Genomic DNA, 16,101 nt, shown 5'->3' on the forward strand with positions numbered 1-16,101 from the left:
TTAAAACAAGTAACTGATAATATATATTTTCAATCTTATTCTCACCTTGACCACGAAATCTCCTTTAGTGTTACCCTCAAGTACCGTCGCGGAATATTGCGTTTGTGTGAAGATCGGTGGATTATCGTTGACGTCAGAGACCCTGACAACGACCTTGGCATAGGCCTCAAGGGAATCCGGTCCCGCCGTTCTAGCGACGACAGTCAATGTGTGCTTGGAGCTCTCCCTCGGTTCTTCCTTAGGTTGTTGATTCTCGAGAGATCTACCCCAAGCATTCGTGCGGCCTTCGTCTGGTTGTTCGTCATTCGGTCTGACCGTTAGATCGTTCCAAAGCTCGGCGTCCAGTCTGGCTGGGTCGTTCACACGCAATAATCCTGTATCCTCGTCGATTGCGAATGTACCAAAGTCGTTTCCAGATCCTATCGAATAGGACACGTGTTGTCTCCTGCCGTCGGAACGAACGGCAGTTATCTGGACGATGTCGGTGCCAGATAAGGAATTCTCTTGGACCACCACGTCGTAAGTTTCATTTTGGAATTTTAAAGTTGGGGCTAAATCGGCCGATTCTCCTACTTGAACCTCGATCAAACCTTTAGCACTTTTTGGTGGATTTCCTTTGTCCCGAGCTAGGACTTCCAATCGATAAGTCTTCCCGTTGTCTTGCGACAATGACAAAGTTGCCGTGACTACTCCCGTACTTGGATGTATACGAAATTTTGGCTTCTCTTGTTCGTGCACAAACGAATAAACGACTTCACCGTTAGCACCGTGATCAGCATCTTTCGCCACGACTCGAAGTACATTCTGACCTGGCTGAGTACCTATCGATACTCTAGCACGGAACGGATATTCCTCGAAAACCGGTGCGTTGTCGTTCACGTCGGTGATGGTGATCTCGATCGGTATCGACGTACTCTTAGCGTCGTATTTTCCACTGTCCGTAGCTACGACTAGGAAGTTGAACGAACTCTGACGTTCACGATCGAGGGGCCTGCAATTACCAATAAAGATACTTACTAACACGTTGAATAAATAAGATTCATTTTTCGAGGAGGGAGATTCCTGGCTTTTGTTAGTTAGTTTGTTTGTTTGTTAAAGAATGTATACACACGTTTCATGCAAGTTTCATGTTCGATAATGTAGATCGACTGTTAGGAGGGTAAAACTTGGAATACGATAAAATACGTCGGGTCCGAATATGGCAGGAATTTATCACTTTCTGCCATTCGTACCTTCTCTCATTGGGCGATTCATCGAGGAATAAGCGATAGTACGAATCGACAAGGGAAACGTCCACGGGGGTTATGGAAGTCCGGATTTAAGTAGGAGATGGCGGCTCCGTGGCGGGCAGCTTGTTTGTGTGACGGAAACCTTAATCGCGCACGGCGATCTTGTGTAATCCACGTCCACCATTACCATAACTCTGCGGATCCACTCTAAGCGGTAGATGCTGTGCTGAACCGATACGCGTCTTTAATCGTGCGGACTCGCAGAAAAGGAATGCGTGAATTATCATTTTCGAACTGTGATCGATTCAATTCCCGATAAACTCCCGTTTATTTCTTTATTTTTTTTTTTTACTTTCCGTTTCTTTTTTTTTTCTTTTCTTTTCTTTTCCTCCTCCTTGTCGTCGTCAATGCTTCTTACGTAAAACAGACGAAGTCTTCTCTCTCTCTTTCTCTTTCTCTTTCTCTCGTCTGTTTTACCTCGTTAAGCCAAACCCCAAGCAAATCGTTCTAAATGGGCTGCTCGAGTTGCATGAGATCAAGATAGCTTACAAAGTATTTCGGTGTCCCCTTTGACTCGGCACGAGCGTTAATGGCTTCTCGAAGGACTTCTCCAAGGAGACAACAACAATAAAGAGAAGAAGAAGAAATAGAAGAAGAAGAAGAAAAAGTATAAGAAGAAGAAGAAGAAGATCCGCTAGCTTTGTCGCGAATTATACTGCCAGAATCGTCCTTACTCCAAATCTTCCATCGAATCTGTACTATCTTGTTGATCTAACGAGGACCAGATCCGACTTGAGAATTCGCGTTTTATCTACCGGGTGGTCCTGGAACGTGGTTCTGTACACGTTAGAGCTGGCCGGGGTACGTGGCGGTGGACGCTGTTGGCCTTCAAAGGTAACAGCAGTGGAAACAACAACGACAATAACGGCAGCAACAGTAACAACGCGACATGAGAGTGCGGCTTTGCCTGGCTACTGATCGCTTAAAAAAAGAATAAAGAAAGAGAGAGAGGGAGAGTGGGAGAGAGAAAGATAGAGGAAGGAGGTAAGAGACCAACCAGACTAGGGATCTCGTTTTGCATATCAGCCTTTTTGCCGGTTGAAATAATGCATTGAAATGCCACATGGTGTCCCGCTGAAATGACACACGGCTGTCGTGCCGCAAAAGTACGCCCTTGCCTTCCTCCTTCGCAGCTACGAATACCATCTCCTTCTCTCTCTTTCTTTCTTTTCCTCTCTTTTTCTACCTCCCACTCCCCCTCACTCTACCTTAACGTTCCGTCTTGTTACGGTCGATCCTTCTCTACCTTTGCTCGCACCGTTGAGCGTCTTTTAAAGAGACGAAAGAAGAAGAGACAAGAGGAGGATGAGAGAGGCTCTTGAGAAACGTGGATTAATAAACAAAAGGTCTAACGAGTGAGTGTCCGACTCCATTGGGATTAACCAACCCTTCTTCTTGCTTTCTAAATTAAGACCCTGACACGTTGTTCTAAGATGGAGATTTTGATGTTCCTCTTTCGAGTCATCGAGTGTGTTAAATAAAAATCCATTTTGAATTCTATTCATCCATGGTAGTTTTCCAAGTTAAACGGAATTTATTGTGAAGCAAATTTCAATTCGGAACTTCGGGGTTTTAATGAAGAAACGGATCTCATTATGCGTATGCTGAGCATTCGTTTCAAGTAAACAACTCGAGGACAACGACGACGTCGACGACAAAGAAGATGATGGCGGAGGGCGGAAGGAAAGAGAAACTCTTACGGGAATCTACCTTATCTTAAAGATTATCTTTATGGATCGGTCCTAAGCGAGATACGATCGTTAAAAGCGTGCACCGTTCACGAAACGTTTTACCAATTGAGATTCTTTCTATCTATTTATCTTTCTATTTCCCTTCTTCTTCTTCTTCTTCCTACTTTAAACGCATAATTAAATATTCGAATGAAGCCTAAGATGCCAGATCGAACATTATTATTAACGAACATCTTAACGAAGAAAACTTAACCGAGTATGCATGGTTAAGATCAAAGTTCGTTGCGTTTATACGGTGAAATCATCTATTAATTAGTTAAACCGTGATTCTATTAATGCACCGTTGGGAAGACGGAAGTTGGAAAAAATCTTTTCGATTTAATGACGTTCCGAGATATGAGTTTAATAAGCACACACACACACACACATACACAGTTATATGAATAAAATAAATTTAAAACAAAAAAAAAAGGAAAGTATGACTACGCATTACTAGAAGATACAGGATAACTGAGGAAATAAAAAGAAAGAGATAGAGATATAGCGATGAAGAATAAAAGAATCCATTCTTCCGTCTCTCTAGTCTCCGAGATACACGAACGGCTTATGCATACAGAATCATCTAATCGGTTACAGTACAATAACCGCGAAGCACATCAGAGGATTTTATAATTTTATGACTTTCCTAAGAACATTTTCTACGTTCATCCTCCCTCGCTCGCCATATCATAGGACTTCTTCATTCCTTGAGAATGGATCTTCTATTTTCTTTGTCTACCTTTCACTATCTATTTCTATAATTTTCTTTCTCTTTCTCTCAGCTTCTACATTTTACGACGTAGCATTACGAACGTAATATCCCTCCACGATGATCCTAATCGCGCAATAAAGGTCGCGGCAATTAACGCTTGGATGAAATTGGTCGAAGATACGTTCCTCGGTGCTAGGTAGACAAGTTCTAGACTGTGATTCTACGTGATGCGAGAAAGAAAGAAAGAAAGAAAGAAAAAGAGAAATGGAAACTCGTCGAATGAAATTCTTTGAAAGTCATAAAGCAAATTGGACGTTTTAATTGTTTTATCTATCAGTACTATCGCTCGGTCGTTTGTTCATTCGTTTTCTTTTACAATAGCTTTGAGTATTCCAAAAGAAAAAATATCGGAAAAGTATTATTGTTATAATTATTATAAGCGATAAACACATTTTCGTTGATTAGCGGAATAAATTTACGATCCTTTTTCAATATGAAATATTGTTACGTTGAAATTTGTTATACTAGAAAGAATTTTGTACTCACCCAGCTGTAGTTATAACACCAGTCAAATTGTCAACCCTGAACAACCAGCTGTTTTCTTCAGCAATCGCGTATGTGATTTTTCCATTGACACCTTGATCAGGATCGGTTGCTCTAACGGACATTACGCTCGAATCCGGTGCAGCATCTTCCGAAATGGTCGCGATGTATTTTCCAGGATGATAACTCGTAGGATAGTTTGATGATCCATATTGAAAGCCACCGGATAAACTATAACCGCTGTAATCGATTTGAAGTCCACCACGAGAACGTGATTCCGTGTATTGATTTTGGGAAAAGATAGGTGCATTATCGTTCACATCGAGAACGATCACTGTCAGATTACAACGAGCTTCTAAACTTGGTCGTCCTTTGTCTTTCGCTGATATCGTAAGAACATACTTTGGCACGGTTTCACGATCGAGATTTAACATCGATAATGCACCAGACGAAGAATCCAAATTGAATTTATTTCCAATATTGCCACCTGATAGGTGAAAAACATTTTGTTTTTTATTTATATTGTATTATTTGATGCAATAGAACGTTGTTTTTTTTATTGTTGATGTAAAACTTACCAATTATGCTGTAATAAAGTTCACCATTTTTTCCTTCGTCGGCATCCATAGCAGCGATAGTATGAATAATAGAATTTTCTTCGTTTTCGGGTATAGCCAAAGTGTAGCAAGATCCAGCACGAAATTTTGGACTGTTGTCATTCTCATCCAAAACCTGAACTTCCAAAGTTGTGATATCCAAAAGCTTCGAAGATCTAGCGATGATTGGTACATAGTATTCCGAAACTTGTTCTCTATCCAAAGATCCTCGAAGAGTAACAAGGCCGCTTGGTGAAATAGCGAACTTATCTGCGGCTACGTTTGTCGGTATGCTGAAGCTAATGTTGCCTAGAAGAAACGAAAGATTCTCTAATGATATAGATAATAATGAAAGAAAAGTCAAATGACGAAGAGGATTTAGATAAGAATCTCTTTTATTTCGATTAGGATTATAAATAGCTGTTTTATCTTTTTAAGAATGCAACTATTCCGGTAGGATGAATTCACCTGTTGGAAATAAAACGCAGATCGTTCTTGACCACTCCTTGAAGAAAGAAAAAGAAAAAAAGAAACAAACAACGTTGAACTCTTTCGAATTTTTTTTGCTACAGGAATCCTTATCGTTTTAAATCTTTCACGATGAGATATGTTTTTGTTTGTTGTTCTATCTTTCGGTGTATTATAAAATAATAATATCGAGAAAAAGCAGCCCTTGAGTGGATAAATTTTGTAAGACGCTAACACCGAGGACCAAAAATTCGCGCGTTGTTCGATCGGAATTTGGGTGGCCTCGTCGAAAGAAGAGGATCCTTGGTTTTTTTCTTTCCCGTATCTCACCCGCTTCCTTTATTTCCATTTGTATAAAAAGAAACGCGAGTCCTCCAATAAATTCTCACGTTTTGCAAAAGATCTCGTATAAAAAGTATAAAACAAATTCGAAGTCGTCGAAAGAATTTAATGCCGGGATAAAGTATTATAATATGTAGTTATATCTCATGCACTTGTAACCTATTTTGCATACAAGTCTGACACAAGATCAAGAATATAAAATCATTAGAAGCGATGGGGGGAAAAAAGAAAAAAAAAACTAAAATCAATGAAATATTCTAATCGAGATCCGATCGACGATATTAAACTAATTGTAAGTATAATCGGTAAATAACTTTTTCTTTGTGTTTCCTCACATCCTTAATAGCATAGGAATTCTTGATGTGATAAAAATTTCCTCGGGTATATCTAGAAAAGAGACACGAGCAGGTTCGAAGCTCTCAAATTCCATAGGACGAAGAAATCGGCCTATCTGCTTGTCGATTTTTAGCGGTTTTAGAACAAAGCGAAGGCTTAACACGTTTGGTAGCATGTGCGTACCAGTGATAGGTTGGTAGTACCTGTATACACATACATATACTATACGTGTACACACCTAAGAACAGGTACTAATACGAGAAAGAAAGAATCGTAGACGATGATAGTATGTGTCGTCGGTGTGTTTGCTTGGTGATTTGCCTATGGGCCCTATGGCCTATGCGTATAGCTTGGCGGCAGCTTGGCGGCACGATGATATACGTGACCATTGTTTTTCCTCGTCCCTTTCCTTCACCCGTTACCTTTCCTTCACCACCAACCCACTCTCTCTCTCTCTCTCTGTCTCTCTCACTGTTTACTCTCTACAGCCCCATGAAACACTCGTCCTTTGCCGCTTCTCTCGGGGTTGCGCTAATGCGCTCGTCTGATACACGAGCGCCCCCGTAGATAAGGGCAAACCAGCTATATACCATGATGTCCAACTTTACTACCAAGTATTTTGCTTTAGCTACTAACATAAGTATCTAGGTAAGCTTTGCTACTAGGATTATTATTTTCTTCTTTTATAAATCCTAACACCATTTCTATAGTGTTTATGTGTAATAAAAGAAACACGAGGATTAATAGTTATTGTTATTTGAATTTGTTCAGTGAATATCTGGATAAGTAAGATAAGGAATGTATTTATTGATTTTTAATCAATTGTTTTTAATTCATTTTTAAACTAATCGATGATCTTGTTGATCAAAGTTAAATACTACGAAGTAAGATACTTTTTTTTTTTTATTTCTATGAGAGTAAGGCGAAGTTTCGTGAGAAGGAAGAAAGGAAGGAAGGAAGGAAGGAAGGAGGAAACACGTTCTTGAGTTCAACGTAGTCCCGCGAGTCATTTCGTTGAATTTACTATAATGCTTTGTACCGGTCGGATTCAAGGCAATTATTCGAGGTATTTTCATAGCAAGGCTTTTCTATTAGCCGAGAACGGACATCCTTCGTGGACGAGGTCTCCGATTATGTACCCTTCGCGTGTCCGTACGTGTAGGTGGTGTCTTATAGAGTATACCAGGAAAGTAGTATTATATCTCTTTGCTGAAAGAGAGGAAGATCAAGAGGATCGAGTATGAGGATGAAAGAAGAGATGAAGATAGAAGAACCGAGGTTGTAATTTCAACTAGAACTCAATGATGATGATGATGATGAGTGATATGTTTCTTTAGAAAAGATCGTGAAAAAATAATAAGAGTAGATACGAAAGTATTACAACGTGATCCAACTCTAATATCACGATTATATTCTTAATAACAGGAACTGCCATTTGAACTCGATTAATTCTTTGAACAATGTCGAAGAAAGATAAATATATCATTTATCAAAAAGAGAGATTTTAAATTGCTCGACAAATTTTCTTAAGGGCTGTTACAGACTACTGAAATAAATAATCATTAAGATCTTTTCTTACCTTGATCGACGATGGCTGGTCCAGCAACGTCCATAACGGATGCGCCAGTTCGAAGATCCTCGGAGATTCGAGCGACAGGATTGGAAAGCAGTAGTCGAGGAGGTCCTCTGGTCTGTCCAGCGGCAAGGGTCAAGGTCAGCTTCAGGGTGGCCTTGCGTGGCGGTGATCCGTGATCGTTGGCCGTGATCTCGAGTTCCGTGGGTCGGATCATGGGTCTCGCCAGGCTCACTATACCGGACTCGTAACCTACTGAAAATCTTCCCTCGTCGTTTCCCGATGTAATCACGTAGGATATTCGACCATTGTCACCTGCGTCTTTATCTACGGCGACCACTCTGACTAAAGTCGCTCCTGAAATGTCATACATGACAAATAAGTTAATAAGAATCTTAACAGATACACAGATTATAAAAATAATAGTTCATAAATTTGTTCTTGCCTGGTAAGATATCTGATGTGACTGCGATTTTAGTGGTCTCTGGAGCGACGAAAACTGGATCGTTATCATTTTGATCAAGGACTATTATTCGAGCCGTAACAGTTGAAGCCAATTGTTCGCCAGGTGGTGCACGATCATAAGCTTTAAGAATTAAAGTATATTCCGCTCTTTCTTCTCTGTCCAGAGGTTTAGTTAGAGACAAGGCACCGGTTAGGGAATCAACGACGAATCCACCACTCGCAGGAAACTCAGCAACCAATCCGTACCTCAGATCACCATTCAAACCGCTATCCAAATCGGTAGCTACTAGATTATAAATTGTCGAGCCTATCATAGCTTTTTCCGAGACTCGAACCGTTATTGGATCTTGTGGCCAACGTGGTGGATTATCATTGGCATCTTCGATGACGATTTTCACCGAAACTGCTATACTTTGTGGATTTCCGATCGACGTAGTGTCCAACGCACGAATTTCCAGATGATACTCGCTCACATTTTCGCGATCAAGAGAATGGGCGACCACCAATTGACCTGAACCTCGATCTACGTCGAAAGCTGGGAATTCACTGATGGGAGTTAACGAGTGCAAGGTAAACGCCACTCGTCCTGCTGGACCTGCTCCTGATACCGATCCTACTGCTTGTCCGATATTTGCGTCCTCGCACACCTGTGAAATTATTTTCGTTCGAAACTTTTGATATCTCAAATTACCAGGATACTTTTAGACTTTTAGAATATTCCCGTTAGGTATAGCTGTCACGTCATGAACGATCCAGAAGTTAGTAAAGGAAGTAAACGAGGGAAGAACAAACCCTATAGTGCGGTAAAACGTATGGTACTCACGTTAAAGGTAAAACTGCTGCTGGTGAAGGTCGGCCGGTTATCGGCAAGTGCCAGAACCTCGACTCTCAAAGCACGGACACTGTGTCGTGGTGGCCGGCCAGCGTCCGTTGCCTTCACAGACACCCGGTATACATTGCGTTCTTCGTGATCCAGAACGGCCTTGGTCCTGATCATGCCGGTGATCGGGTCGATCGTGAAGACGTTGTAACCATCGGAGTCGCGATCTGTGATAATAGAATTTCAAACGATCCATTGACAATTTCAAACTGAAGCATGATTTCTTAACCGTTTCGATTTACAGAATAATTTGGACGAAAAATATGTTTGACAAAAGTATTGGAATAAATTAAAATAAATGATGTGCAAAGTTACGGACTCGTAAGTGTCAATAACTGTTGAAGATTTTGCTCTCTGAAAATGGCATCGAGGAATCTTGTTTAAACTTGTTAGAAAGAAAATTCATTTCCGATCGTTGTTATTACGAATGTCTTGCGGCGACGTTCTCTAATCGATACTATATTGCTGTTGGATATTGTAAGACAAAAACACTTAACTTTGCCATTAAAGCCGTGCATAATCGTTTGGGTAATTGCGCTTTGGCTATTAAAGCGTTAAGAAGTTCAACCCTTTGGTCGATAATAAAGAACCAAGCAACAGCTTCGTAGCCACTAAGCAACGAGACATTATTATTGCCTTTCACTCTCGTTTCTCGTAATTAGCGACTGCGATGCTTTCAGCTCGTTCCGAGATAATCGTAATTGGACAATGATCGAACATCACCGGAATAAAACGAAAAGGAAACTCAAACATTATGAATTAATAGATAAATAAAGAAGGAATGAAAGACGGATAAAACTGATAGTAAAAAATTAAGTTGGTCAATATTTAGCTTTTACTATTGCGATATTTTACGAAAACTGTGATATTATATTAACTCACCTTTCAAAATACTGTAAGTTACCGATGCATTTTCACCGAGATCAGTGTCCAAGGCTCTGACTCTTGCTACTTCGGTTCCAGGTGGTTGCTCCTCTCTCACGCTGACGACGTCACCCTGAGGATCGACGATCTCTGGCGAATTATCGTTAACGTCGAGCACGGTCACTTTCAAGGACACTCTAGCTGCCCTCGAGGGTGTCCCTTGATCTCTTGCTTCTAGTACCAACTCGTGCGATCCTTTCCTCTCGCGATCAAGAGGCTCGCGTGTTGTAATCTCGCCTGAAAATCGTTCAAGAAAGTTAACATATAAGTTATGATAATTGATAAGGAAAAAAAATCGATTTGTTCTTTTGGCTATAGCGAACTGCCTAATGATCCGTTAGTGATTCCTCTTACTCGTTTCTTTTATTTCTTTTCGTTATAAGAAAACGAGTATTCCAGTGACTTAGATGTTTACGAGCAACGACAAAAAGCAATACGCTCATCAGTCTCGATCTTAAAAAGATATTTATGTTTAATATACTATGCTTTTGAACAATTTTATATATTTTATTTTTCAAGTTTATCCTCGAGCGGATGCGAATTAAGATACATTCAAGAATTTTTGTCCTCGTTATTATTATTATTATTATTACATATACGTAGGTAATCCCTATCGAGTCTAATGAGATAGATAAGTCCTAATGCAAGTTTCTATTCCACAGTATAACCGTGATGAAATCGATTATGGTTTAATAGTAATCTCGAAGGATACCGGATATCCACATTGACTTAAAACGCTCCACATCAAATGTCTTAGTTTCCTTCGATAAAACTAAACCGATTTTCAGCTTCAAATTCCAACACGAAGTTATGGAATAAAGAGCAAAAAGAGATTAGGGTAATAAAATGGAGGGTAGAAGGACAAATACGAGAAAGGGAGAGACTTTATCAATTTTCTTCGCCAGGTATGGTTAATTGGATAATCGTCATTCGTGTGATGGTCTCTGACATTCCCCCTCATTTTCTGTCTCTCTCCCTTTTCTCTCTTTCTTTCTTTCATTCCGTATGTAAGTGACTTTTCTCGCGTATATAATAACCGTTTCAAGGACGTACGTAGGATCGTCTGTAACGAGCATCTTTGTAATTACGAAAGCTGAAGAAGAAAGATGAAAAAAGTGGAAAACAGTCAGAACCAAAAAGAGAAACAGAGAGACAGAGAAAGAGAGAGAGAGGGAAAGCTGGTGTTGGCTGTCCATTCGACCGGTCTGCGTATTAATGGGTAATTAAGGAAGCGCCTAGTCTGCCGGCATAACTATTCCTGGATCTGAAAAAGGATCAGGATAATAATTCGTGGACAGAAAGAGAGAGAGAGAGAGTAAAAGAGAGAGAGAGAGAGAGAGAGAGAGAAGGGAGGAAAAAAGATTCTTGCGTGCCTCGACGAATTCTCAACGTAGCTTGGTCCCTGTTTCCTTCTCTCTCTCTCTCTCTCTCTTTCTCTTTTCTCTTCACCCTTCGCGCACACCCAGCAGAAACGTCGTCGTCGACGTCGTCCGTACGTTCGTTCGTTCGTTCGTTCTTTCGTTCGTTCATTCGTTCGTTCTTAGTCCTCCACCTCGTCGACAAGACAAACGATCGACGAGAAACATGCAAACGCGCCGGCATCGAAGGATACCATCGCGGAACAATAAGAAGTATATCGTAGGACGCGTGCTAATGCGTTTCTCGTGTTAGCCGTGGGACCCAACCTTCTTCGCTTTTCCTTCCCGTACCCCTTCCCCCCTTTATTTCCAAGGCATACGCGATCCTTCCAATATTTAGGAATATATTCGTGTATCGTTTACCGATCCAAATCCAATCACGTTTCGAGTGAACTTTGAAAACAATTTCCACACCTTCCTTTTACTTCCTTGAATTTGTTATCGTTTCGACAGAAGTTCTTTCCCCCTTTTGCTTATTCTTGTCTTTTCGAAAAACGAAATAAGATATTTGTCCGAGGAACAATTACGGACTATTTACAAAATCATAAAGTTGTAAGAAAGGAATTTCTCGTCTCATTTCCTCGTCGTCTTAATTTCGTATTTCAAGTTGTACGGAACGACGCAGGGAGCATCTTTTGTCGAAGGATTAACATATAAATACCCGTGGAGGAGAGGACCGATCCTTCCGGCAAGTGTAGGATCCTCCTCTTTATTTTAACTTTTTCCATCGAGCGCAAACAGGCAGTCCGACGAGACCCCCCACTTCTTTCTTTCTTTCTTTCTTTCTCTCTCTTTCTTTTTCTTTTTTTCTTTTTCGTGAAGAATGCAAGGGTCTGGTCTTGCCACGTACCAAGAGAACATACACAAATACTCTTACGTCGCATGCCAATCAAAGGTATATAACGAGAAAGAGAGAGTGGAAGGGATCGACTACTCGCACGCACAAACATACATTCATACACACACACACACACACACATAACACGTATACATTAACGTACACTTACACGCAAGCAATTCTTGGGCCAGTTTCCGATGATTCGTTACACGCCGATGAAGCGAAAGCACCACCTCTTACGAGATTATACTCTGATACCCATGACCCAGAGGATACACGAATGCAAAGGGCAAAAAGCGTCACGTACGCGGTCGCGAGCACATGCTATCTCACTCACTGCATCTTATTACGTGTCGTTTCGAGAACGCTCTCGCAGTTGCACGGAAGGATGCGTTTCGCGTTGCAATGCAGCACACCTCTCCTTGTTAATGATACGATCCCTCCTCCCCCCACTTCTCTCTCTCTCTCTCTCTGTCCCTCCTCTACCTGGTGCCTCTCTCTTCACTCAACTCTTCGAAGCAAGACATTCTGTCGTTGCAATTAACGCGGAGAAATAAAATCGAATCGTCTCGCTAAATTTGTTCCGTAATTATCCATTGATAGGACCAGACAATATCAAGTGTGTAAAGAAGAAGAAGAAGAAGAAGAAGAAGAAAAAGAAGGAGAAGAAGAGATCGAAGAAAGCTTTTCAAGATACTTTCTTTGCTTGAAATATTTTCTTTTGTTGGTTTTAAAAATGTCCGAGATGAAAAGATTTCATTCGTCATTTTATATCGTTTGTTCTCATACTTATTTGATACTTTCGGTTAACTAATAATTTTGAACTAATCAACGTGGTAGGCGTTTAAAAAGATTTTTTTCTTTTCTTTTTCTTTTTTGCATCGTTAAGATATAATGTTAAAGGAAAGGATTAAATAATATTATCTACGAACACAAAATATTAACACGTTTTTGCGGTCGTATAGTTTAAAAGAGTCTTCAAAATTTATAGATTCTTGGGTTTACGATCGCAGCTTGTTTTTGCGGTATTTCAACGATATAGATGAGGCTATATAAAATGTCTATTAAGATGATAGGGTAGTAATAGATACTTGAGATACTAAAAAGTTTAGAAGGAAACAAAAGATATTAAGAGAATCGGATCATTGGCCCGAACGTAAGAGATGGAATCGTTCCGATTGTTAGATTACTTCCGTTAAATTATTTCTCGGATGCTTTATTTCTTCGTCATTGATATCCCCACGTGTATTATTCTCGTTCTAAGATCTCGAAGAATCTTTAAGGTATACGCCGGTGGCCGTTGGGTAATGGTCCGCTTAATGTATCCAATTAGCAATAAATTTTCGAAAGCGAGATGACGTCTATGTATTCTATTCGCACGATACCAATGATAGAAAATTTCAAGCGTGTAATCGGATTAGAGATTAGTGATGGAAGTATGAATCACAAATAAAGTATTGATCCTAAAGAGAATAAAAAATAAAGGAAGATAAAAAAAACAACGTGGTTCCTTACCTGTATCAGGATCCACAGAAAAGCTGCTGTTAGCTTGAACGATGGCGTATCTTAGTAAAGCGTTTTTCCCAAGATCGGAATCGGTTGCACTGACAGAACCAACTATTGTATCGGACGGCAAATTTTCCAATAATTCGAAAGCGTAAAAATCTTTTTCAAAACGTGGCTCGTTGTCATTGTCATCGAGAACGGATACGAGAACGGAAGCACTCGCGGTAGCTGCCGGTGAACCGTTGTCCGTTGCCAATACTGTTAACGCGTACCGATCGACGCTTTCACGATCGAGCACCTGCGCCAGGTAAATCCATCCGGTGTTTGGACTGATGCGAAACGCCGCGGAACCCTGGAGACGATAACTCAATCTCGCGTTGTTTCCTGTGTCGAGATCCACTGCAGTCACTTGTAGAATCTATTAGAAATAAAATGAACGTCGTTAATGTAAAGAAAAGATATTTTTTTTCTTAATAAATTGACTGATTAAAATTCATCGAATTTTCTTTTACATACACTAAGTTGTTTATTAAAAGAAACCTCGGAATGTCGAGTCTTTTTAATAACGGATATTATAAAGGATCAAACGTAGGTTCAAGCGTGTTAGTCAAACGTTTCTCATAGTACGATGGGCTTTATAGGAAGAAAGAAAAAGTATCCAATGGGATAAGAGGAAAAAAGAGAGAGAGAGAGAAAAAAAGAAAAGATTCTCGTCGATCCGGTCGTTCCGTATTAATTACACTTCCTCTAGGACCCCGTGAACCTTAAACCCGTTCGAACCGGTCGATCTTTTCCAGTGAGGGAGTATCGTGCATTAGGAAGGTCAATAAAACTTCAAATACCACAAGTATGAATACGAATACAATTTCAAATTAAAAACCTAGCCCTACCTTGTTCCCCTTCCCCCGCAAAATAATCAACGAATAATAAAAAGAAATGTAAAAGAATAGAATAATATTATTAAAGGAAGGAAGGAAGGAAGAAAGAAGAATCTGTTAGATTTCCAGAATGAAACTGAAGGTGGAGACGAGGGTACCATTAGAAGAAAACCTGACGTGGGAGCAGCCTGTAATGTGTCTAACTGTACGTTATTAGTTCGCACCGGGTGAAGGGTTACGCTCACTGCAGCCAAGTTACTCTTGCTATGTACTCTTTCTCTCTTTCTCTTTCTTTCTTTAGCACTGCAAGCCAAGATATTGTCCAGATAGCACCGACAGCTCACAGATCTGTTTCGCCGATAGATACTACCGATATATACGTGTACACCAGAGAAAGATAAAACGAAAGATCGAGTACCGAAATGAGGAAGAAGGAGAAGGTTCAAGAAAGGAGAGACAGACAGAAATAAAGAGAAAAAGAAAGAGAGGGAGAGAGAAAGAGAGAGAGAGAGAGAGAGAGAGAGAAAGGTCGTTTCTATCGCTCCCTCGTGCGAGTTGTATTAAAAATGTGACGTCATTTAACGGGCGTATCTTGCGGCAAAGATCTCAGGGTCATTCGTCATCGGGATCCTCGTATTCGGGATTACGTTCGTTTGTTGCTAACATCGCGAGAAAGATCCCTGCTTGGGTTATCCGTCCCGCAGAAAGATCTTCTTCGATGACGATCATTGAAAGAGAAAGAGAAAATACCATAAGTTGATGATCATTTTTGTCATCTTTTTCATACGAGTTCAAGTAAAACGCATCCTTACTAATGATAGACGTTTTTTTTTCCTCTTCTTTTTCTTTATTTTTCATTACTTTTTTTTTTCAAATCACTTATTTGATCGAGACAAGCGCGGAAAATCTTGTACGTATTTAATTTCAGCTCTGTTACCTATCAATTCTATAAACTGACATTTATGTTGCTTCACTCACATTTGTATATATCAGATAATCAAGCTATTTCCTATTAATCTCAGAATACAATTTCTTTCCTAAGCTCTCGGTTGGTCGAAGCTAATCCCTCTTGAGTAAGATTCGACTTAGCTAATCCCTTTCTAGTCGTTTGTCTAGGTTACTTTCTCTCTCTCTCACTCTTTTTCTCTCTCTCTCGTTTCTCTTTCTTTAAAGAGTTGATTCAGAAGCGTAATACGAAGACGGCCGACGATTATCTATTAAAACACATAACTCCCACCGAATGAAATTACATACTCGCTAAAGAAGACTTTACTTTAAGAATCCAAATGAAGAGAATAATGAAGTTAAGGAGACTCCGACGTTAAGAGGTTATTAACTTTACTAAGATTCTAAATCTTATTGCGATTTATCCTCCGATTTTTTTGTTAACTTTTTAACAAATTGAATTATGTTTTAAGAGATTTCAGATTTTGTATTGTCTATTATGCTTTTATATAGCTTAGTTTTGTATAGTTTAAAGTAATGCTCCTAATGAATTATTTTATTGGAACATCTTTGGTAACTTCTATGAGAAGCATTGAAAAATATTCGATTAGAAATGTTTAAAAAAACAAACTGATAAGTAACAAATAATATCAAATGT

The 16,101-nt window shown here is 39.8% G+C and overlaps 1 protein-coding gene across 1 annotated transcript in view; it reads right to left on the minus strand.

Annotated features, from left to right (window-relative positions):
• Positions 1-16,101, minus strand: part of LOC122525945 (protein dachsous) — a gene marked incomplete at its 5' end in the record, with an annotated part of 121,795 nt that overhangs the window by 11,409 nt on the left and 94,285 nt on the right. The window contains 8 exons of the mRNA XM_043648987.1: positions 46-991; positions 4,278-4,761; positions 4,853-5,179; positions 7,596-7,946; positions 8,035-8,701; positions 8,878-9,101; positions 9,817-10,095; positions 13,630-14,038. Of these exons, the coding sequence (XP_043504922.1) occupies positions 46-991; positions 4,278-4,761; positions 4,853-5,179; positions 7,596-7,946; positions 8,035-8,701; positions 8,878-9,101; positions 9,817-10,095; positions 13,630-14,038 (3,687 nt within the window). The remainder of the gene's footprint in view (positions 1-45; positions 992-4,277; positions 4,762-4,852; positions 5,180-7,595; positions 7,947-8,034; positions 8,702-8,877; positions 9,102-9,816; positions 10,096-13,629; positions 14,039-16,101) is intronic.

Source organism: Polistes fuscatus, unplaced genomic scaffold (genome assembly GCF_010416935.1).
Source record: "Polistes fuscatus isolate 324 unplaced genomic scaffold, CU_Pfus_HIC Scaffold10, whole genome shotgun sequence".
Classification (NCBI taxonomy): Eukaryota; Metazoa; Arthropoda; class Insecta; order Hymenoptera; family Vespidae; genus Polistes; species Polistes fuscatus.